The sequence below is a fragment of the Schistocerca nitens genome, chromosome 4 (assembly GCF_023898315.1).
Source record: "Schistocerca nitens isolate TAMUIC-IGC-003100 chromosome 4, iqSchNite1.1, whole genome shotgun sequence".
Lineage (NCBI taxonomy): Eukaryota > Metazoa > Arthropoda > Insecta > Orthoptera > Acrididae > Schistocerca > Schistocerca nitens.
In genome coordinates, this window is record NC_064617.1 from 566155738 (window position 1) to 566182283 (window position 26546).

At 36.5% G+C, this 26546-nt stretch overlaps 1 protein-coding gene across 3 annotated transcripts in view; it reads right to left on the reverse strand.

Moving 5' to 3' along the window:
- LOC126252871 (tetratricopeptide repeat protein 17) overlaps positions 1–26546 on the reverse strand; it is a 319229-nt gene that overhangs the window by 236688 nt on the left and 55995 nt on the right. For all 3 annotated transcript variants that reach the window (XR_007545864.1, XM_049953825.1, XM_049953827.1), the window contains exons 3-4: positions 21349–21460; positions 17574–17800 (exon numbers count right to left, since the gene is read on the reverse strand). Coding sequence is in view for 2 of the 3 variants with exons in the window: in XM_049953825.1 (XP_049809782.1) it covers positions 17574–17800; positions 21349–21460 (339 nt within the window). In the remaining variant the exon portion in view is untranslated. The remainder of the gene's footprint in view (positions 1–17573; positions 17801–21348; positions 21461–26546) is intronic.

Sequence of the window (26546 nt, forward strand, 5' to 3'; positions counted from 1 at the left end):
AGACAAATTACAAGGGTAGTTTGAGAAGTTCTAGGAATGGAATAGAAATATACAACTTGCATCAGTGAAGTTTCTTTATTTTTCAGCATAGTCTCCCTGTACACTAATTCACTTGGACCAGCAATTTTCCAATGCTTTGATCTCATTTCGAAACTTTGATCCATTCAAACCTTTAAAATACCTGTCAGCTTTGGCTGTCAGTTCTTTAAAGACAATCTCTGTCCACCAAAGAACATTTTGAGCTTGGAGAAAAGATTTAAGTCTGTTGGAGCCAAATCTGATGAATACAGCATTTATGGCAACAATTCGTATCTCAGTTGATGTATTTTTGAAACCACAATGATACTTGTGTGCGAGTGTGCATCGTCTTCATGAAAGATGACTTCGTTCCTTGCCAAACCTGGTCTTTTTTCACAAGTCTTTCATATAGTTGGTCCAGGATGTTACTGTAGTATTTTCCCATAATTGTTTAACCAGTGGGAAGATAATCTATCAGCAGAATGCCTTTTGCATCCCAGAAAACTGATGTGTTCTTTGTCGGTGGAGAATCAACTAATTCCCACTTCTTTGGCTGTTGGTTTGTCTCTGGGGGTGTAGTAGTGGAGCCAAGACTCATCTGTGGTCAGAAACAGGAGCAAAAAATCTTGTTAGGTGTCTGAAAATGGGTCAAGTATTTTTTGGACATTTCCATTCTGATGAGTTTCTGATCCTGCATTAAGAGTTGCAGCAACCATCAAGCAGATACTTTCTCATACCCAATTCCACTGTTAAAATGTGATATGCTCATTCATCCTGACAACTTCAGCAATTGCTCACATTTTCGGTCATTTTATGTACTTCTGCAATAATTTCTTTGGTAGTGGTACATCTTGGCCAACCACTACACAGATCATCACCTAAGTTGTTCTGACCAAATTTAAACCTGTTTGTCCATTTGGCAACCATTGAATATGAAGGAGCACAACCCCAGTGTGTTCTGATAATCAGCATAACTTCCCTTTACTATCATACCTTTCTTTACAAAATACTTAATCACTGCTCAAATCTCGATTTTTTCCATCTTCACCAAACACTGCACAGGAACCTCAGCAGAGAGGAATCTTTACCCCATGTCTCTACCCAGAGTGCTGACATCATCATGGAGCTACTCATAAAGGATTACCTAATATTATGCATGAAAGTAATTATGCTGGCACTGACAGCTGGTGGTGAATCTGTAAACTTTTCAAACTACCCTCTTGTCATTTTCAAACCATGTGTCAGTTGATTTATACAATATAGACAACCGATACGATAAAAATACATGTTGGGCAAGGCAGCTGGAGACAGTTGTCGTGTGTGTGTGTGTGTGTGTGTGTGTGTGTGTACTGTCTAGTTCAGTAAAAGCTTACTTGTTTAGCAGTCTTTTTGTTGTGCCTGTCTGCAACTCAACATCTCCACTGTATGGTGAGTAGCAATCAACCCATTTCATAATATTGTCAAATGCACAGCTATCTATCAAAGTTTTTTTTATAGTATGTTCAGTGTATAAAGTCATAATAATAAACACACTAACCATACCTGCTTGTTTCCTTACATTTGGTGCAGTAGGACATACAACTGTGGGGCCTCTTTTCTTGATGGCAGGATGGTGGTTTGTGACATTGTTATCTTGTTACTATTTGATCTAGTTGTGCACATGTTATGGTCACTGAAGTTCTCTTTGTACATTCTTACTAATGCAATGGAAAAAGTGTATACTTTCATTAAAAAAGTCAGTGTCTTATTTCAGCAGCTATAAATGCTAAAAATTACTTGAAACAACAGAAAATCCAGGTTGGAATAATGATAAAAAATTACTTGCACAGTTCAGAAAATTTGCCACACTGTCCGCTCAAACATAGCAAAAAATGCAACTTGATATACTTACTCCTTCATATGGCCCATCTTAGCTGCCACACCCTGTATGTACAAATGATCTAGCACATAATGTTGGATACTACAAGAAACTGTTCATAGATGATAATGCTGTATGTAAGAAAGTTGCAACACTGTAATACCATAATGAAATGCAAGTGGATATGCAGAATATCAACAGTTGGGGATTGGTAATTGACCCTTAATATAATCAAATATATGACCTAGTGCAAAAAGCAGATGGAAAGGACCATTATTATTTGAGCAAGAAATAACTTGATGCTGCAACAGCCATAAAATATTTAGGAGCACCCCTCTGCAGTGACCTAAAGTGGACTGATCACATAAAAGAAATTGTATGAAACATAAATGCCAGGCTGTGATTCATCAGAAGAATCCTACGGAATTGTAACTAGTCCATAAAAGAAGTGGCATACAAAACACTCCTTCGGCCGATAACCAAGTACTGTTTGGCAATCTGTGACCTTTAGCAAGTAGGATTAATAGGGGACACGGGGAAGATCCAAATCAGAGTGGTACACTATACCATGTATTCATATGGTAAGCATCAGAGAGCTGCTAATTAAATTTCATTGCCAGATGCTAAAACAGAGGTATTGTGCTTCATGGAGAAAATAATGTTAAAACTCTGAGAGCATATATTTTAAGAAGAGTCAGGCAACAAATTATTTCCTCTCTTTGTTCCTTGCACAACAACTACAGTGGGGAAATTAAAAACATTAGATCTTATGTAATGACTTACTGAACAATTCACGAACAGAACAGGAAAGAGTGAAAGTGACAGTGTAACCAGAAGTAACCACTGTCATACACTGTAAGTTGCCTTGCATACAGCAGAAGCAGAAGTACAGCTGGGATATGATGGCAGAACCACCAAACAGATATTTGGCACTGGTAATATCACAAGGTTTTTGGAGATAAAATGAAAAGCTATTATTTGCAAAGTCCTCTTATACCACAATAGTTCATAAACTCAAGTAGGGAAGTGGTGAGTGATGTTAGCTAAACCCACAGTGGATGTAATTTATTAGCTTTCTGAATTCAAAGACCCATATAACAGTCAGTTGTCATGTATTCAAATGCCTTGCCAAAGCAACTGGTGGAAGGAAAATTGCAATAACAAGCTGCATTTGAGCAATGTATCATTAAAGGTTTTGATTTCTCACAAGGGAAGCTCCCCATCAGTCTCCTCAGATTTTGTGTAAAATGGCCCAGTGGATGCCAGATTAAGCATGAAAACAGGAAGAAGGTGTACTGCACTATCGGGCAGGGGGGGAATAGAAACAGTGACTGGTCCAAGCTGACGGTGTGTAATATCGAGCAAGTTGCAAGAACCACGGTGTTGTGGTTCTGTGGTCATGGTCACAGTATTGGACTGCGAAGTGGGAGACGCGTGTTCAAATCTCCCTCATGGCCCCCTCTCCCTTTTTTATTTTCACAATATTATTAACTGTCCATCTGGTCAGTGATGTGTCTGTTCTCCTTCACTTGTCTTGGCAGTTGTCAAACTATACATTGGTTATAGAATATGAGTCATGTGGTAAGGATATATTACTGTCGCACGTAAATGTAATGAACAGTGAGAGCACGCGAGATGGCGCATAGGCCTCTCACAGAAATGAAAACCAAAAATAAATAGGTGTGAACGATGTTACAACAAATGAATTCAAGAGTCAAAACTTCCAAAATGGAATGAAAGAGTAATAACAAGTGGTACTTGTGTAATACAAATAGGAGGTGGGTACATCTGGAGGAGGTCCCTTCCTTACACCTCACTGTTTCAGACAGACACACCATGAAACATAAATTTGAATACAGTGAACAGATATGTCAATGACCAGATGGGCAGTTCAAAAATTTGTGAGGGGGGGGGGGGGGGGGGGAAGGCATGAGGGAGAGTTGAACTAGGATCTTCCCGTCCACAGTCCAACACGGCAACCACACAACAACGATACCAACCATCATTCTTGCAGTTTGCTCGATGCGTCACATATTGAGCTTGACTGGTCAATGTTTCTATTTTGATCATTTTTTACAGTTCGGTAGACCTTCTTCCTGTTTTTATGTTTGATATGTGTTCAGTTTTTGAAAGGCTATCCACTGAGCTATCTTACCACTAAATCTGATAGGGAGTTTTCCTTGTTATGAAATTAATCAGATGACCCATTTAAAAAAAAAAAGAGAGGAAAAAGTGGACTAGCACAGTATCCATAAACTATGAACTCATAGCTGCTTCTAAATACAGCTAACACACATATGAATACGTTACATAATATCTATCAAAAGGTTGCATACAATGCTGCAGTGAAAGTATCTGAACGATATCCTTTAGGAACAATAGATATCATGGTGTTCTACAACTACAAACATACTCCGCAAGCCGCTATATGGAACATGGCGGAGGATGTCCTGTAGCACTACTAGTCATTTCCGTTCATGTTCCACTCACAAACACAGTGAAGGAAAAACAACTGCATATATATCACCATATGAGTCCTAATTTCTCTTACCTTACCTTTTTGGTTCTTACATGAAATGTATGTTGGCAGCAGTAGAATTGTTCTGCAGTCAACTTCAGATGTTGGTTCTCTAAATCTTCTCAATAGTTTTCCTCAAAAAGCACACCACCTTCCCTCCAGGGATTCTCATATGAGTTCCTTAAGCATCTTCATAATACTGAAGTGTTGTTCACACCTACCCGTAACAAATATAGCAGCCCCCTCTGAATTGCTTTGATGTCTTCCTTTAATCCAATCCCGTGCAGATTCCAAATATGCAAGCAGTACTCAAGAATGAGTCATAGTATGATTATAATGGGTCTCCCACATACCTTACTATAAATCAGCAGGTTTTTCTTTTTTAAATGAGAACCAAAAGCTGTTTTATCACTATTTAAGCTACAATGTTCTGTGAAGAAGACATCAAAGGATATACTTTTAGCCTATGTAAATTTTTGAACAGATGCCACATTTTATCTCATACACAACTGATTTTGAATATTTATTACAAAATACCTTTTCCTTATGCCATAATTTATGTTGAAGTTGATTCCAGACTACTATCATTTTATTTTTAGGGAAATAAGGAACAAGCTGTTTAGACATATTTCCTTTGTAAGTCAACACTACAGTTTTTTTTTATCTATCAATCCTCAGTTGCTTTTAATAGTATATTAATGATTTTTATGTCAGGACCTTCTGCATGCACCTGAATTAAGAAAATATTGGTTTGCCAGATATGTTTCACCTCAGATTATTAATGCATCATCTAAGTCATGAAATACTTTTGATTTGTAACTTGCATGTAAGTTGAAAGTGCTGTATGCAAATGAAAATATATATATGTATGTATTACATGCCAGTGATGAGTGATACCTTACTAAACTGAAGTAAAACGTTTCTGGAAAAACAAACATCACTTTATATTCAGTTGCATACAGATAGTATGAACTCAAAAATCATTAATATAATATTAGTCACAGCTATTTGTTTTAACCCTTTCATGGCTATGGGCATTCATGAATGCCCAGCAGGTGGAAAGTCCAGACAGCTAATGCAATTCATATACGCCTGTTCTCGAGAGCAGGTAAATGTATACAATAGAATGGATACTTGCTTTTGGCCGCATTTCTGACAATAGTGTCATTATCTGGTCTTTTTCGTAATGTAGGAAAGTCCTTTAGTTTTCACCTCCGCGGGGCCCTTTATGCTTAAGAGGCTACATTCAGCCAGTCCTCTTTTCGCTTCTGGTAAGATGACAGCATTCACGTGTGTACTCTTTGCCATGTTGGGACACAATTGATCAGACAAGTAAATCATGGATATTCTTATGAACACTAACGACGAAGTTTGTAGTGATACTTCGGAGCTTTCTTCCAACAAAGAGTTGGATGCATCTGGACGTATTGCTGAATCCTCGACACCACAAACAGAAGGTTCTTCCTCTGAAGATGGAAAAGAAGATGAAGTAAGTGAAACTTCATCAGGAAAAAGAAAGTATGACTGCATGGAGATTCATCCAGTGACGAAACAACACCATTTTGTGAACACATTTGGCAGGTTAAAAGTAGACTTCGAAGAGTCAGCAAGTCATTTAGATTTTTTCGTACTTCATGTCCATGGAATTCGTTTCTGCCATCTGTATACATATCAATAATTATTATACATTTATTACTGAAAAAATGACGACAGTACCCAGAAGATTAGCATGCTGGAAGCATATAGAGCCAGCAGAATTTTATTGCTCCCTATCGTGTTCTCTGCTTATGCCTAGAAGTAAAATGTTAGAAATGATTGAATATTGATCAACAGATTCTATGCTTCAAACACCAATATTTTCTAACATAATGGCCAGGGACCGGTACAAGTTCATTGCAGTACAAGTTCATTGCACTTCAGTGACAACTCCACTGCATCTCAAGATATTCTTGTTAAAATACGTCTCATTGTAGATCACACAAAAAATAAACTCTACGAGGCAGCAGTACCCTTTGAAAAACTAGTGATCAAGTCTGCTACTTTTCAAAGAAAGGTTCCAATTTAAGAAGTACATACCAAATAAATGTAGCCATTCTGGCATTAAAATTTTTGTCCTTTGTGACATGCAAACCAATTATATTTTGGATTATATTGTCTACACTGGTGACATCACCAAAATCTGGAAATGCTCACTGGGGAAAATCAGATGATATTGTTGTGAGTTTGTTATTTCCATACCCCAACAAAAGTCATATCATTTATTTAGACAATTGGTAATTGAGCCCTGAATTATTCCTGTAGCTCCATGATAAATGTACAAATGCCATCAAAACAGTATGCAAAAACAGGAAACATGTACCACTGTTGCCAGACAAGCTGAAAAATGGGGAAATACAGTTCAAGTCCTGTGGAACATTAATGGCATTAAAATGGATGGACACGAAAGAACTCTGGATTCTTTCCACCATAAACAGATCAGAGTTTGTGGAGATAGAGAAAAAAGAACACAGAATGAGCCAAAAACAAATTGAAACCTACCTGTGTTGTCAGCTATAATAAGTCAATGGGTGCAGTTGATAAGACAGACATGCTGTTATCTTCTGTACAGTGCAGACGGAAGACAATGAAGTGGTACAAGTAAGTATTCTTTCATTTGACTGACTTGTGGGTGCTTAATGCAGAAACTATTTTTGAAACACAAAAGCAACAGAAGATACCACTTAGAAATGATCAGTCAGTTGCTTGATAAATTTCATAGTCAAACATGTAAAAGTGCGACCCCACAGACAATCAAAGAAGAAAGCCCTTTCCGGCTGCAGAATAAAGAGGGACATTATCCAGGGTTCCTCATAGCAATGGAGAAAAAGGAGATTCCCCAGAGATGCTGTGTAGTATGTACTGCTCATTCACAACGAAAAATGGTCACGCATAAGATGCAAAAAGTGTGATGTGGCTCTCTGCATGGTACCATATTTCGAAAAATATCACACACTAAAGAAATATTAGGATGTTTTAGTGACTGTGTATGTTTCAAGTAAAGGAAAGTGAAAAATAAAAATAAAAAAGTAACTAAAAGTAAAAAAAATTGTTTTTAATTCAACCAGCGGCAGTCCAAAGCCTGCGTCAAAAATGAGGATGGGAAACCACTAAAGTAAACCGTACTGAATGCAACGAGCTGAAAAAGAAAACAGCGAGCAAGAAGACGGTAGCCGCTTACTATCCGATTTCTTACTGTGGAGAATCGACTTTAGGTTTTAATTACAAATGAAGCCATGGGCATATCGTAAAATGAGTTACCCAGATATATTCTTTGTTTAACTCTGAGTCCAGAAACATGACACAATTTGGTTTTAAATTCCTGTAATTATTTTTTATTTAAGATAGTAGAAAGAATTGTCTGGGACTTGGATGTTTTCGCTATGCACTACTCACTATAAAACTATACATCTTGAAACACATTCATTCGATATTAATAAAATTTTATCATGTTGTAGACACATACATCGACGGTGTAAATCTGAAGTTATAAGAATTACTATTAAAAAAGTTCCCGTCATTTTTCCAGACAAACTGTTTTCAGCCCATAATAAGCATATAACTGAAAGTGTTGGTTAGTTTCAAAGTTCACTTTCATGGTTAGCAGAAACTATGACCACTGTGACCATACAGGGTATACTGTTTTCGAGAAGAACATTACTGAACAGTGGTTCTGTGCATGCAGGAATGTGCAGGAAGCCCGCAGTGGCCGCAGCTTATAGTGACCACAGGGCTGAGTCTGCCGCCTGCTGGCCAGGCGCACATTGCATTTCCTCCTGTCAGCCAGCCGGGCAACTAGGACGCTCAGCCCTTGCAGCCACAAAAGGGTTAATATATCCAGTTCATGATTGTACTCATCCTGATTTAGGTGTATACTGAGTAATCTGTGGTGTACTATTAACAGGAAATGCACCCACTCACATTGTGAGGGATGCTCGACTTGATTAGTGATACCATCTACACTGGTCAAATTACAGTATATAGCAAAACTGTATTTGTGAATATCTTTACTCTAATATTTACAGTTTAAGTGTTACAAGATTTATACTGTTAGCATTTAACTGTATTCTTCAATTCCATTAATCACAGTGTAGATATGTTTCTGTGTAAGTGTGCTCCTTGAACTGCAGTACACATCTGTTTGATGATTACTCTACGTAACTTCAAGTGGGTCTTAGTTGTTTAAAAAAGTTGCTTTCGAGTTTCTAACTTAGTTTCTTAATATTCTGCTATTCCCTTTTTGTTTTTCCTTCTAACAGATCATCTGATGATGACTTAAGAAGTCAGAACCAGTAATGGTACCATTTGTGTGAGCGGAGGCTGGGAAAATGCAGTAAATGAATTTTGTTTCTGAGACAGTCTCTTAAGCAGTTGTCTCTGTATAAGTTGGGCAACTCTCCTCCCAATAAAATTCAATTAAAAAGTGTGGGGACCCATTCCTTAGCTGTAGCATTATGTTGATCAACAGTTTATCTTATACTTCACCTGGCCTTAGTATTGTTTTGTGAGACATAGATAAGTACTGTTTTAAGTCCCAACACAGTGAAGGAGTGACTGTAATCTTCTGAATTTCCTGAACTTAAATTCACATTGGACTTCTCAGTCAATTCAACAGTGGCAATGTTGGAACTGAGATTCACACAAGATGATGGAAATGAATGGTCATTATATGGACAAATATGTGGGGCGCAGTTCTTATTAATTTGAACTATTGCTGAAGATACCCTGACTTTATCATTAATCACCCTCAAACTCAATAATGCGACGTGACTTGCAAAAGTTAAAAAAATTTCTCATGATTTTTTATTTTTTGATTATATGTCTTACTTCTGTTCATGTCATCCATGGTCTCTTCATAAAGCTGTCCAACTCCTCGAGATCACTAAATGGAACTTTTCCTCCACCAGACAATTTCAGAGTGTCTCTCTGAAGACTTCAGACTGGGCATTTTATCAACCTGCTGAATCACATGGGTGATATAATACTTCATGTACTGAACATTATCTCTTTGACTGAACACAGCTAGTTGGGTATCAAGTGTCCTGTTAAATCTGCAAAGCTCTCATTTTGTCAGCCTTTTGTTTGTTGTGCTTCATAAGTTGATACAGAAATGAATGTGATCACTCAAAAAAAGTCATTTGCCGCTTTCCACTGCACTGCACAGGTTGTGGTAAAAGGTTTAAAAATGGGTGCAACTGTGCCAAAACATTTTTTTGGTTATTTGAATTCTATGGAAGGAGTAAAACCCTAAGTTTCATGAAACTCACAGCTTTACACACAACTGGTATGAATCATACTTGACAAACAGAATGCCAAAGTTCTACTGCGTAATTCAAACACTGCTGAAAGGAGAGAAGTTTTAGTGACTAGTGATAAATCATGAAAGGAACCCCACATGTTCAATTCTGGGTCCAATCCTGTTCCTTGCATGTATGTGAGTATCTTTCACTTAACATTCATCAAGCAGAATTAGTACTTTTTGTAGATGATACTAGTGTTATAATAAATCCCATCAGTGAAAAAGCAACAGAAGAGATTATTAGTGATGTTTTTCGAAGAATTAGTGCATGTTTTCTGAAAACAGACTTTGACTTAATTTTGAGAATACACACTATATTCAGTTCTGTATAACAAAGTCATACCAACAACTGATGTAGCACATGAACAGGAGCCAGTAAACAGGGCAGAGTGCTCCAAATTTTTGGGTGTGCGCATTGATGAAAACCTGAAGTGGAAAAAGCATATTACCGAGCAGCTCAAATAATTAATGTCCAGCTACTTTTGCTCTTCATAGGATAACTGACATTCTTGGAAACAAACAAATCAATCTCCTGACATATTTTGCATATTTCCACTAAATAATGTCTTATGGAATAATCTTCTGGGGTAACTCACCACTTAGAAAGAATGTATTAATTATACAAAGGCAAGCAGGAAGATTAATATGTGGTGTTCACCTGCAGTTGTGAAGTATGCAAACTCATCATAAATAATCCCTCACAAATTGAGGAGAGTGGTGTCCATACCTACAACACTTAGAGGAAAAAATTACCTTTATTACCCATTACTAAAAGTTGTGTCAATGACTCAGAGTTCACTATGCAGCAACAAATATTTTTGATCATTTGCCCAATATCATGCTTCTATTTCATGGACTAATTTTTATTTAAAAACTGGTAGCCAGAAAACAGTTAATTTTTTAAATGTAGTTGCATGAGCAGAACTAAAAAAAATTGTTTGTTAATGTTAACACTAATCACATATATATATATCCCGTTAACAGTCTCGACCATTTTGTTAAAAGAACCATTCAAATGATCTGTGGAACATGTAACTAACCAACAAACATTGCACATTTTGCACAAAACACACCGACGAGAACAAATGGATAACATAGTTAACTGATGGCATGTTCAAGAGTTACAACAACAACCAAATTATGCGGGTGGAAAATACTATGAATACTCCACAATTTTTTGCAGGCCTATACATTTCTGAGGCTACTGCATGATGTTTACTGATTAGATGAACAAGTCAGGCATATAAGGGACACTGAATAGGATGCTGTCATTGTGTCCTTAGCTCTATCTCCATGTAGTTCATACTTCTTTTGAAGGTTGTATCTGCTTAGGTGTTTGATGGTTTAAAACAAATTTGTTGTAAGTACACGTATAGTGGAGTCCCATGTCATTATAACATGTTTCTCCACATGAGTTCTAAACTTGTTCTTTCATTGCAATATTTCTGTGATTTGTCTAAGTAATGTCTTCCTTCTGCTTGTAATGAAATTGGTCAATGGTACACTCTCATTCTCTATAACATGATAGACTTGTTTAATAAACAACACAATCCAATAAAACTTCTCATACAATAGCATTTTTTACATCTATATTTTTTGCATCTCTGTTTATAAAGCAGAAGTTATGAATGTAATGTCCACATTTGAATCAATGTAAAATGCATACATAAAAATTATTTTCACTTGAAAAGTGTACTTTCAAACCTGTCATACTTAGGTATTAGTGTAGGTGGATACAATAATAATAATAATTATTATTATTATTATTATTAACAGTACTGGTATTATTGAAACTATTTGAAATAATAAGTTAAAAATAAGTTGTAAATGAAAATCTTATCTGTTAAAAATGTTAATGTTAAAACTACTGGAATAAGTTTATAAACTTTGAAGTGACTTATTTGGAAGGAAGAAGTGAGTTTGAGTTGGAAATGTGTTAAAGAAGTACTATGATGTATAGCATTATCATGTATGAAGTATTTGGAACTTGTGTTAACCAGACATAATTACCAGAGAACATCAAAGGTGTCCTGTTACATTTCATTTGTTCACATAAATTGAAAAAAACTGAAACCTTGAAACCTGTTTTGGATGTAAGATCATACCACTGGATAAAATGTGACAACAATGAAAATGAGTAATGATCGGACAATGTACAGAAACAAAGTAATCTTTCAACATTATGAAATTATGAACAATTTTAATCTCAATCTCTTATGTCTTCTCAAAGCCCAGAGAAGTGCTCACACAAACCAGATCACTGTGGCAGTTAGTGATGTTTGCTAATTATTATTATTATTATTATTATTATTATTATTATTAGTTCTTTCCTTTCTCAGACGTTATGTCTGGTTAAAAATGGAAAGTGACGTGGACCTTCATCAAGTGTGACTTCCTTTTAACTGTACGGTATATGTTACACTGAATTTAGGAACTTTCAGGTAATTGAACATGTATCAATAATTACAGATTTCTGTAGTTGTATATATACGTTTGGATGTAGCTGTATTGCGTTGATGTACTGGTGGGTATTGTGTGGTATGATTCCGATAGTTGATAGAATAATTGGTATAATGTCAACTTTATCCTGATGCCCCATGTCCTTGACTTCCTCAGCCAGTTGAATGTATTTTTCAATTTTTTCTCCTGTTATCTTCTGTATATTTGTTGTATTGGGTATGGATATTTCAATTAGTTGTGTTAATTTCTTCTTTTTATTGGTGAGTATGATGTCAGGTTTGTTATGTGGTGTTGTTTCATCTGTTATAATGGTTATGTTCCAGTATAATTGTATTCATCATTCTCCAGTACATTTTGTGGTGCATACTTGTATGTGGGAACGTGTTGTTTCATTAGTGCATGTTGTATGGCAAGTTGTTGATGTATTATTTTTGCTACATTGTCATGTCTTCTGGTGTATTCTGTATTTGCTAGTATTGTACATCCGCTTGTGATGTGATCTACTGTTTCTATTTGTTGTTTGCAAAGTCTGCATTTATCTGTTGTGGTATTGGGATCTTTAATAACATGCTTGCTGTAATATCTGGTGTTCATTGTTTGATCCTGTATTGCAATCATGAATCCTTCCGTCTCACTGTATATATTGCCTTTTCTTAGCCATGTGTTGGATGCGTCTTGATTGATGTGTGGCTGTGTTAGATGATACGGGTGCTTGCCATGTAGTGGTTTCTTTTTCCAATTTACTTTCTTCGTATCTGTTGATGATGTGTGATCTAAAGGATTGTAGAAGTGGTTATTAAATTGCAATGGTGTAGCCGATGTATTTATATGAGTGATTGATTTGTGTATTTTGCTAGTTTCTGTTCATTCTATAAAGAATTTTCTTAAATTGTCTACCTGTCCATAATGTAGGTTTTTTATGTCGATAAATCCCCTTCCTCTTTCCTTTCTGCTTAATGTGAATCTTTCTGTTGCTGAATGTATGTGATGTATTCTATATTTTTGGCATTGTGATCGTGTAAGTGTATTGAGTGCTTCTAGGTCTGTGTTACTCCATTTCACTACTCCAAATGAATAGTCAATATTGGTATAGTTTAAGTATTTATAACTTTTGTCTTGTTTCTTGCAGTAAATTCTGTTTTCAGAATTTTTGTTAGTCTTTGTCTATATTTTTCTTTTAGTACTTCTTTAATATTTGTATTATCTATTCCTATTTTTTGTCTGTATCCTAGATATTTGTAGGCATCTGTTTTTTCCATCACTTCTATGCAGTCACTGTGGTTATCCAATATGTAAGCTTCTTGTTTAGTGTGTTTTCCCTTGACTATGCTATTTTTCTTACATTTGTCTGTTCCAAATGCCATATTTATATAATTGCTGAATACTTCTGTTATCTTTAGTAACTGGTTGAGTTTTTGATTTGTTGCTGCCAGTAGTTTTAGATCATCCATGTATAGCAAATGTGTGATTTTGTGTTGGTGTGTTCCAGTAATATCATATCCATAATTTGTATTATTTTGCATATTGGATAGTGGGTTCAGAGCAAGGCAGAACCAGAAAGGACTTAATGAGTCTCCTTGGTATATTCCACGCTTAAGCTTTATTGGTTGTGATATGATATTATTTGAATTTGTTTGGATATTAAGTGTGGTTTTCCAATTTTTCATTACTATGTTTAGGAACTGTATCAATTTAGGATCTACTTTGTATATTTCCAATATCTGTAGTTACCATGAGAGGGGTACGCTATCAAAAGCTTTGTGGTAATCAATGTATGCGTAGTGTAGCGACCTTTGTTTAGTTTTAGCTTGATATGTCACCTCTGCATCTATTATCAGTTGCTCTGTACATCCTTGTGCTCCTTTGCAGCAGCCTTTTTGTTCTTCATTTATAATTTTGTTCTGTGTTGAATGTGTCATTAATTTCTGTGTAATGACTGAAGTTAATATTTTGTATATTGTTGGTAGGCATGTTATGGGGCAATATTTTGCTGGGTTTGCTGTGTCTGCTTGATCTTTAGGTTTCAGATAAGTTATTCCTTGTGGAAGTGTATCAGGGACTGTGTATGGGTCTGCAATGTAATTGTTAAATAATTTAGTTAGATGTGAATGTGTTGAGGTGAACTTCTTTAGCCAGAAATTTGCTATTTTATCTTTTCCAGGTGCTTTCCAATTATGCGTAGAATTAATTGCTCGGGTGACTTCATGTTGCAAAATTATCACTTCGGGCATTTGTGGTTTCATCTTGTATGTGTCTGTTTCTGCTTGTATCCACCATGCATGTCTGTTATGTTGTACTGGGTTTGACCATATGTTGCTCCAGAAGAGTTCCGTGTCTGTTATGTTTGGTGGATTGTCTATTTTAATGTGTGTATTATCTATTGTCTGGTAAAATCTCTTTTGGTTTGTGTTGAATGTTTGGTTTTGTTTCCTTCTATTTTCACTTTTTTTGTATCTTCTAAGTTGTTTGGCGAATGCTTGTAATTTCTGCTTCTTTTCATCTAATGGCTCTATTGCTCCGTGTGGCTAGCAGTGTTCATCCCCGACCATGACAGCGCTTGTCTGAGGCTTCATTAGTTCTGTCCTGAACCAACTAATCACACTGTCTTTTGTACTTTGGTAATCATTGTTGGCCAACTGCGTCATAGTCGCTGACACTACTTTCGATATGGACATCCTCAAAGAGGTCGTGCCTATTTCATGCTGTTAGATCTAATGAATTTGCATCATGAGTGGGGTTCCACACTATTTATTCTATGTAGTTTTCAGAGAAGGCATTTAGTAATGTTTCACATGATATCTTGTCATGTCAACCACTAAAAAAACTAATTTTACCAATTGATTGTTGGATGATTAAAGACACCACCGATGGTTATGGTACGATAAGGGAACTTACACGTGAACTTAAGTTTTCTCTAAGGTTTCTCATTATCACGAGGTGAGTTCAGTGGGCACTAGAAGGATCCAATTACCATTTTATGCTCACCCGATACTGAATCTTGCACTAACCGTCACTTGTATGCAGCTTCAATTTAAATTCTCCATGTTATGTTGGTCATAATTACCATCTTGCTTTTAAATTTCCTCCTCAGTTGTAACGAAAAGTGTCAGTCGACACAGGCAGAAAGTGTTAGACTAATGCTAAGGAAACCTAGAACTCCACAATTCAGAGTTAAGTGCACTACCTCCTCACATTTCACATGTACGTGCATTTCCTGACATGGTAGCACAACAAACTGTATTAAAAATGATGCGTTTTGGAGAAATCTTTAATGCAGTGTATCACGATATCTGCATATATTCATAATACACAAGTATAAATTGGAAATTACTAAATACAGCTTGGTTGCCTCCTGTTCTCTTAAATTCTTTCCAGTGTAAGTGCCTATTTGCAGGTAAAAGTGTGGACGGTGCCTACAACCAAAATCTTGCGCATTGTTTGCAGGAATGCACATTTGCCCTGTGTTCGCTTGCGACTGCTTCACAGTAAACAGGGTTTTACAATATGGCAGTTTTATGATATTTTTCTTCTATACAAAATAATAGCTCACACATTTTGCTATGCAGTATAGCTACAGTATTATATCTGTTTTCCTCTTTCCCAAGTCACTGACTTGCATATAAAGCATATTTCTTAAAATGTACATGACATTGTCACAATTTTGTAGCCAATTAAGACAGACACATGACCAATAATGCCAATGACAAAGCCCTTCTAATGGTGATAATGCAATTTGGAAATCAGACTGTTGTCGCACATGAAACTAAATTTGCACTTGTGATGTGTGACCAAAAGTGTGTACAATTAAAGTTAACATAAAAAACATCAAGAACATCCTCCACTGTTGAGTAACCATCAACATAAACAAGTGGTACAGAAAGAGGCTGCTTTCTGTTGTAATGGGAAAAAAAGTGCTATGAGGCGAACATAAAACATAGAAGTGTGTGTTCTTTAGCTAGTACCTTCCACATAAGTCCTGCAAATGCTTGATGAGATGTTCACGTTAGAACAAAAACTTGCACAAGCTTACTTCTGCAAATCATTAATGCAAGATAATTTCATGGACTTCTACAAGTATTTGCACAAATGTTCCGCTACAGTTGCATTGTGTGACAAATAAGTGGAAGTTTTAGAGTGTTGTGGTAAAAAAAGGGCAGCCATTGCTATTTGTTGCATTATTATTATTGAAGAAAAATTGTTATGGAAAAAAGCTAAGAGAAACAGAAAAGTTTAGGTCAAGAAGTAGACACAGAGATGAATATACTTAAGTTATCAAAAACACTATTGAATGAAATAAAATTGGACACTTCACTCAAGATTGAAAACTTTCTGAGTGTGTCATATGCTGGCTTCAAACATATCTCTTTTAATGTAAAATCAAATATTCAAAAATACAATATGAAAATGCTGCAAGCTGTATCAATAAGAGAGACCTTTTAATTACTCTTTTATTTCTGCAAACACTATTTTATTATGAAAGTAATGCATTGATGTTATTGCTAACATTAAAAAAATCAGCTAAAATTTAAAGATGTCTGTATTGCCATTCTACTTTCCCTTCTGGTGAAAAAAAAGTAATTGGTAAATTCATTTCACACTTCCTTGGCTACAGTGGCCATTTTTTTTGTTTGTTTTATTTGTGGTAAGGACTATGGGACCAAACTTCTGAGGTCATCGGTCCCTAGTGGCCAATTATGCATGCTTATGGGTTCAGCGGTACATTTGTTTTGTCCCACTTGTCTTTGCATCATTCTCCTTTTTTGACACTGACATTTTTCTACTATCATTGAACATACAAAACTTCTGTAAGTTTTAGGAACTCGCAAGTTCAGCAAGAATTTGAGGAAAGATACAAGAAACTGTGTCCATCAACTTGCAAGAGCCACTTCTGCAAATTGGCAAAACTAGGATGTCTACTTATTGGGGGTGCTTCCACTTGAAAGAACTTGCAGATGTAGCTTCTGCAGGTGGCTTGCAGAAGTTTAATTGCTATCGGAAACACGGCTTAATGAGTATAATATTTTGATCAGTTGTACAAAAATAACTGAAATCCATGACCCAACATATGTTAAAAAAAAAGTTTGCACATTATTAATAGATACTACAATAACTTTTCAGTCTGATGATTGGTGAGTGTCATTAGCATAATAGAAAACGTAAACCTGGATGGCCTAGCATGATTTTGAACTGCCCCCTCCTAAATACAAGTACAGTGTTCTGCCAGTGTGCTATCATCTCACTATTGGCCATTGGTCAACAACTGTTAGAGAACACTACTGATACAACAACTCTATGAGTAACATAATAAAACATTACAAAATGTTACCTAGTGCTAATCTAAGTACATTCAATACAAATAACAAAAAAGTGAACTTGTCCATTACCTTGGGGAAAAGTGGACAGCTCTTCGAGCACATTCAATAGCTTTTGGAGCATTTCCTTCAGCTCGCCAATAAGCTGCTGCAAGATTGTAATGCAACCACGATGTTCTGTTCTTCTGCAGTGAGGAAGAAATCTGGTGCGCAAAGAAATTTATATCCCCATTCACCACAAGATCTTGAAGTACTAGGAGCTCTGGGCTCATACTAAGATTTCTGCGTTCAACCATAGCCTGAAATTACATTTTTGTGCATGTTACTTTGTACTAATTAACTGCAATCTTTTGTCCATGCTCCATGGATCGTATTTGTAACAACTTGCCATGACATGGAATATGTCAGTCGATTTACGAATAAGACATTTTCTCTGTGAAAAAATGGCTACATGCTTGCCATTTACATTACTGGATTTTTAAAAGCTTTATCTACAACAAAATTTTATAAACATTACCAAACCACATACACACCACCAATTCAGGAATTCATATATGGCACAGTAGGAGTTACTGAGTAGGAATGATTTAAATTTGTTCTTTAAAGTTTCATCATCTGCTACCAACTTTAATTTATACGTAAGATGATCAAATTGTTTTATGGGTGAACATTTTCTTTATAAGTTGTGGATAGTGAAGTCTAGTTTTATTCATAATGTTATATTTATGAATGCTTTTGTTATTTTCAAATAGTGCCTTATTCTTCACAATAAATTTCATAAGAGAGTAAATGCACTGTGAGGCTGTTGAGAGTAAACAGTTACCTATGTGTGTGTGTGTGTGTGTGTGTGGAGCTGCCAGCTCACAAAATTATGCCTTATGACATCAATGAATGGAAGTATGCTAAGTAAGCTAATTTTCTAATGCTTCATTACCAAAACCAGCAAATACACATAGAGCAAATATTGCTAAACTCAAGCATTTGAGAACATGTATAATATATTATTTCCAACTCAAGTTCTGATTAATGTGCAAACTTATGTCTTTTAAGCAATTACTTCTGGTATTTCTTTTCCACTATGTATTATTACTGAAGGCATTTTACTGAATTGAAATAACTGTCCCCCCCCCCCCCCCCCCCACACACACACATATTATTTCCAACTCAAGTTCTGATTAATGTGCAAACTTATGTCTTTTAAGCAATTACTTCTGGTATTTCTTTTCCACTATGTATTATTACTGAAGGCATTTTACTGAATTGAAATAACTGTCCCCCCCCCCCCCCACACACACACAGAGTTATGTGATAAATTATTTACTGACAGTTAATCAATAACACTTTTGAATTTTTCATTTATTGATGCTTTTGTTTTTGGTGTGTTTTTCCAGTGTAAGATGAAAGGTCATTTGTATACAGAAATAAAAGAAGTGGTCCTAAAACTGAATGTGGATCACCAGTAGTAGTAGTAGTAGTAGTAGTAGTAGTAACTTCCTCTCACATCCCTCCCCCTCAGAGGCATATTCATCATGTAAGCTACATGAGCTACATACAATGACCTTTTGCTTCCTATCAGTTATATTTGAAGTGAACCACTTACTCATTGCACTTCAAAAGGCATAAACTTCTAGTTTCTCCACAAGAGCATTATGATTTACACAGTCAAATGGCTTGCACAGATCGCAAAAAATCCTGATAGGGAAAATACTGTCATTCAATATTTTAATACATGGCTAGTGAAATGATACTTGCACAGTCTGGATCCATGCACAGCCAGAACTCCTAAATGTTCATGAAAAGATTAGTCAATATTCTCAGGTAAGTCTGAACAGAATGAAATTTTCACTCTGAAGCAGAGTGTGCGCTGATTTGAAACTTCCTGGCACATTAAAACTGTGTACCAGACTGAGACTGAAACTCGGGGCCTTTGCTTTTTGGGGGCAAATGCTCTACCAACTAAGTTACCCAAGCATGAATCCCGACCTGTCCCAATACTGGCGGAAGTAAAATTGTGAGGATGGATCATGAGTCGTGCTTGGGTAGCTCGGTTGGTAGAGCATTTGCCCACGAAAGGCAAAGGTCCTGAGTTCGAGTCTCTGTCAGGCACACAGTTTTAATCTGCCAGGAAGTTTCAAGTCTGAACCGGTTTTCTTCTGGATTTCATGTCATTCACCTCCATGTTAACCCTGTTCTTACTGAATACTAGTTCCATATTCAAAAAATAAATTAAGTCTACCAAGAAATAGTTGTGTCTACACTTTGACAGCTGTCTTCTATTCCAGGACTAACCTATTCATTTGACTTTTTGTTTACATGAAAGATAATTAAATTTAGGGGGTCTTAGCAAGAGATATTTTTTATTCAAATTTTAAAGTTTATTGAATTTAGAAAAACATGCCAACAAATTGACACATGTTGCAAATAGTTGCCGTTTTTTCAAGATTTTTCAGAACTGTATCATGATTGTCGCCCACTTTCAGAAATTGTTTTTCTTAAAAAGGAGTTTTCCAAAAAAGCCTGTAGAATGCTTCACACAAACCAGGCCATGTTGTGAAACACATACTTTGACAAGGGCTGCAGTCCCCATTTTCAGCTGTCTCTGTCTCTCTCTCTCTCTCTCTCTCTCTCTCTCTCTCTTTTTTTTTTTTTTGAACACCCCTTTTTAAGAAAAACAATTCTTGTAAGAAAAAAATTCTAAACTTCACACATGTTTTGTGCCTCTTGACCAGAACCTTCTCTTAAGCAATTTAGGGAAATCATGGAAAACCTAAACCTGTATGGCCATATGGAAATTCAAGCTGCTGTCCTCCTGAATGGAAATCCAGATCTGTTTTCTGACAAAAAAAGAGAGAGCTCTTGATCTAAAACTAATATCACTGATAGTTTTTATTACATACACACACACACACACACACACACAGAGGAAGGCATTTCAATGTGTATGGAAACATTTGCCTGCAGATAGTACAGATAATTAGAGGATGAAAACTCCTTTGGAAATTGACTTCTGCTGGAATAGGCAGCTGCAGCTGGATATCAGAATGGGCAGACTTTATGGTTCATGGTGACAACATGCAACAGATCTATACATGAAGAAGTATCCCATGTTTTCTCAATGACATTCACCAGGTACCTCTGCAAGGCAAGCCTGGACGAAGCAGGGTATTTGCAAAGTTACAATTCTCTTTTCTTTCTTTCACCACAGACTGTATGTGTTTTTTGTGACCAACATTCTTTGTTTGGATGTAGAAGCCCCATGAAAGCTTTATAATGTGATCATTTGACATACAAATTAGTTGGTTTTATGTTTTTCTGGCTTGTTCCATAAATATTAGTTTGTCTGAAAAATGTATACTTCACATTGACAGAAGACGACAAGTATGACACTCTTGAAAAGGTTACTGTATTTCAACACTGCCACCCAGTTGGAAACCTGAGAGCTTTTTATCAATAGTGTAGGCTGGCAGAGTCTACATTTACACAAATGTTATATGGCTTTCAAGTTCCTTTCATTATTTTTTGCATGTACTTTGAACTTCTGTATACAGTACACAAAAACTTGCACTCTGTGTGTGTGTGTGTGTGTGTGTGTGTGTGTGTGTGTGTGTGTGTGTGCAGGCACACACGTGTGTTTTATATATCAGAATATTATTATACTGAGCGAATGTGCAGTTTTGTGTGTTTCAATGTATGTCTAATTAGCACTAGACAAGCAGAAAGCAACGTTTCAGCCACAAGAGTAACAATAATATTCAATACGAAAGCATACATATTTAATAAAACTTTTTATTTTACATAATGATGGTACATACAGATAATTCTTAAAATTGCAGACACAAATAATTACCTTGAGATGTTCAAATGTCCTCATGCTAAAGTCCAATCGAGCTGCCTTTGTACAATCTGGTTTCTTAAAGTAATTATCCTGAATTAAAGTCGATGGCAAAAATTTCTCCATCCTAAAGAAAAAGACAGAAATTTCATTATATATTTATGAAAACCTATCCTGCCAGGTACAAGGGAATAGATTTTTCTTTGACGTGTATTTTTCCTCAACTTAAATATGCACAAACACTGACATACTATCTACTACAGAAACATCAATCTGATTACTACAATTTACAAATATCTTTATCCAATCACAATCTGTCAAAAATTAGCAAAATATCAATATATATTATCAACAGCACTTCATCACACTTGGATACAATACAGATTTAGCTCTTTGTCTCAGATATACTGAAGTGTACTGAAGAGCCGTTAAATATTGCTACATGCTGTGTATCATCTATTGGAGACTGCTGGCTAGAGAAGATGGCTGGTGACTTGTATGTCACCTGTTAAATCTGCCTCCTGCAATTCTTTATCATTTAAAATTTATAGCTTCTGGAAAATGCTGTGACTGGCTCATTTATGGGGTGTTGTAATTTGCTAGCATGTTCTTTGTACAGATAAACTGGAGCACTCTTCGTTGAGGCAACATTTCAGCTCCCTCTATACCCAGTTTTACTGAGACAGTACTCCAATAGTAGTTTCAGAGCAATGAGGAATAACTAAAGAGCTGCAACAAATTTCACATGGAGATCAAGAAAACTTTTCACAACAATGAGCAGCAGACACACACACAGCTAAAGAACAATTGAAGAACAGGAGCCCAACACTTGGGAAAGATGACTCAGTTGTACATACAAAGTGTGTTGGTACTGTGTCATACAGTAAACCAAAATAAGACAGAGGTTTACAAAGTTTTACACATAATGAAGGGCAGGGCAGAAGATGTCTATCAAGCACTTCTCTTAAAGGGTGTCACCACACCAAAGGACTTCAAGTCGTGCCTGCAAAGTGAGACAATGCACCAGAAAAGAGTACACAAAAACATGTTCAACAGACTTCTGAATTATGTATAAATGGTAGTCCTGGTAGACCACCAGATCTTTGCATTGCTGATTAGGAAAATACTATGAGAAAAGAGGTGAGGATTTATGACATCTGCTGATGTCCAATCTCGAAGTAGCAATGTCGAATGTCAAAGTAAGTGGTGACATCACTAATTAAAGAATTGAGGTCACTGGCAATGACCTCTACAAATTAGGTCTACACTGAAGAAGGGAAACAAAATCCATGGATTTATGCGGGATTTGTCAGACAACATCCAACGCTCTCAGTGACACAGATACTACCGGCTCCCTCGCTAATACAATGCCATTGAGAAAGATATTTGGAGGCTGGAGGAGAACACAGGGCATTTCTGTTGTGGATACACAGGGTGAGGCATAAACTACTGTAAAGAAGGAAGAGTATTCAACAACTATTATACCGCAAGATGTCATGCGGTAGGACAGGTCTATGTGAGCCAGGACCTGCAGATAACTGCAGCCAACCTGCTGGACCAGGTCAAACTACGCCCTGATCAAGGTCATCCTTCAACATGCCAAAATCTTTCCCCATCACCATACAGAAGATCCAATTGCTCACCCAGCCCTCAAAATCAGAAAAAAAGTCATATGAGATGACCACCTATGGGGGTGAGGCCGCCACAGGTGTAAATCTTCAATGGACGACTGTTGTTCAAATGTTGGGAAATCATATCACAGTCACTGTCGACTACCAGCTTGTCCAGGCATGAGTCAATTCTGAGGAGTCATTGTGTGCTGTACTGAATGCCTATTGTCACTGGCTGAAGGAAAATATGTTCGCAGATTCAAAGGCCATTGTTCTGAAGAATGGAAATGGAAGATAAGTTCAACCAACAGAACCCTGTGCTGTGCGAATATCTATCAAATTTGATAGAACACAGACTTTAAAATTTGTCATTATGCCAGAGTGTAATCATTGGTGAGGCTTCTTGTAGGCAGCACAATCAGAAATAGACTGTGGAAGATTGGAGCTCTACAGTGACAAAGCTGCTCCACAAGTTCACATACAAATGACTGCTCTGGGCTAGTGCCCACCACTGAAGACACACATTTTTCAGAGTCATCAAGAAGGCAAATTCTAGTCAACAGTTTGGATGCGCCATTTACTTTTGAAGCTCTGGTCACACGTCAGAAGGCACTCACCCTCTCAAAAGAAATATCCATGCCAACAACAATAACAGCCATCACAGATGGACATGAAAAGTTCTTAATCAGCAACTGCCATGAATGGAAGCAACACACCCCTAAGGGGTGTGGCAAGGATAGGCAAGTTCAGTTCGGTTCAGTAATATAATAATAATTTTATCAGGCTCAACAGCCTGGCTTCTTTCCATTGGATGTTACTTCAATGACCTGTGTGTCCTTAGGCTATCCCAGTAATTCTATCAGGCAAAGGGGACCGCAAGTCATTCCTGGTGAATCATCACATCACTGAGAGATGAAAGACAGGTTAAACACAGATTGACAAATTTCTGCAATTAAAATGGGGTTGTACCTTGTGGTCCCTTTGGTTTCCAGGTACACGCTTCACAATTGAGCATCAGGCCTGACTATTCAGTTCAGTCCCATTGAGGAAGAACCATGCTATACTAGCATTACCAACTACTACACACTGGAAGAATCTACTGTCTAGTCTGCAATAGGTCCCAGCTTGACCAGGAATATCAGTTAGTGTTAGCTACTCCGAGTCAATTTATGGGAGCATTCACAGATAGAGTGGAAGCAATGCAGACCAGCTTACCCAATGAGTGTACCATACCAATATGGGAGTCATCTTCTCACGAGCCAGCATTTGTACAGTGTGTATCCCAATGAAAGGTACATAATTCAGAAGGAAATTGAGAAAATGCTACAAGTAATAATCATTCAGACATCAGAGAGTTCCTCAGTTTGCCCCTTGGGTCCTTGGGGAGAAGAAAGATGATACACAGCATTTCAGCATTGACAACTGAAAAGAGAGAGAAATCACCAAACTAGATTTTTACCCACTATGATGAATTGATGATACTATTTGTCTGCAGCAAGTCAAGTATTTTTCCACAATGAATATGCAAATTCTGGAGCAACTGCTAAAAAGAAATTGAGTCCATCAAGATCCAGAAAGAAACTAGGAACCATAACAGATTTTCTGACTTCTCAGTACATTTGTGTTGTGAGAGGCTTTCTGGAAATGTATTCCTACTACAGGCACTTCATTAAAGATTTCCATTACAAAACAAGACCCCTACAATAACTGTTGCTGGGAGACAGCACATTTTCTTGAAGCAACAGAACAAGAAAGATTTCCTGTGTTCTTGCAGAGGTGCTGACAGTTTTACCAATTCTGACACTTTTTCACCAGAATGCAGAAACAGATCTGCATACTCATGCTAGTGGTTAAGGGATATATTAATAGTAACTTCAGACTTTTTGCACATAATGCACTTATTTATAAAGAAATGCTGTCTGAAAGAAGCTACAAAAATATTCAGTCAGATCTTGATAAGATTTCAAAGTGCTGCAAAGATTAGCAACTTGCTTTAAATGTTCAGAAATGTAATATGTGCACTTCACAAAACAAAAAATGTAGTATGCTATAATATCAATGAATCACAATTGAAATCTATCAACCCACTCAGTTGTAACACTTAAGAATATGAAATGGAATGATCACATGGTCTTAGTCTTGGGTAAAGTGGATGGTAGACTTTGATTTATTGGCAGAATATGGAGTAAATGCAATCAGCCTACAAAGGAGATTGCTTACAAATCACTAGTGTGCTCTGCCCTAGAATATTGCTCACGTAAGTTGGACTGATACCAAATAGGAATAACAGGATATTGAACGTATACAGATAAGGGAAGCACAAATGATCACAGGTTTATTTCATCCTGAAAGAGTTCACAGAGATGTTGAAGAATTTTACATGACACACTCTTGAAGACAGAGATAAACTGTCCCAATAAAACTTACTTACATAGTTTCTAGAACCAGCTTTAAATAATCACTCTGAAAATATAGTATAATCCTTATGTATTACTCCAGCCCTTATGTATCACTTCCATAAGGATTGTGATGGCAAGGTTAGATTAATTATGGCACCCAAGAGGCATTTAAACAATCATTCTTCCCATGTTCCACACCCATATGAAACAGGAAAACACTCTAATAACTGGTATAATGGGGATGTACCTTCTGCCATACACTTCAAAGTGGTTTGCAGAGTACAGATACAGAAGTTCTTCTTCAGCACACCCGTGTGCACAGAAAGAGTTAAGTGAAAAATCTGGACAATATGCACATTTATTTATATATAAAAGCTGACTTAAGACCTTTCCTTTGTGGGACACCACCTGCACAAGATTCATGTGTGTTCAAGTTGCTTCTGCATAATCTTTCATTGATTATATCAGTATCCATTTGTACTGTGATATTTTGAACTTTCACGAGTGCTGTGATAAACCCATGCTGTTATCGTCAAATACAGGCTAAAGCTTAATTGTGCTCTTTCAAAATTTTTGAGAACAGTAGGCCTATCCTTGTTCAAAACAATCTTTCTCTAATATCGTTGTACAATTAAATGAGAAATAGGTTACTTTTGAAAATTTTTTGGATGCTGCAAAATTATATTTTTGTAAGTTACTGGTACGAGTGTTTTGTACATGTAACTTATTTCGCAGCAAATCAGCTTTTAATATTTCTTAGTCCTACCAAACAAAACATCACCCCTGAATTTCATTGTATATTGAAGCAAATAAATGTGTATTTTTGAGAATTTTCTGAAGCTACCATTGTCCTCTGCATAATCTATGAGCAATTTGTAGTAAATTGGCATTTGTGATTTAGTTACTGTAGCAGATATTTTAATTAACATATTGTGTAAATCTAGTCTTCCATTAAAGAAGGCAGCTCTATATATTATCTGCATTTATCACAGATTAACTCCGTTTTTGAATTTGGTAACAACTACAATTAACTTCACAAACATTTTAGGAAACTAGTAATTTTTACCACAGGTTTTTGTGTTGCCTTAATAGAAATCTCATTTTGTGTTTCTGCTTCAATTCTTACAGGAAATTAGCTACTTTTTAACTCGACAGATTAAAAGATAATTAGCCAGCTCAATTTAGCGTTATTTGTTCACTGCAC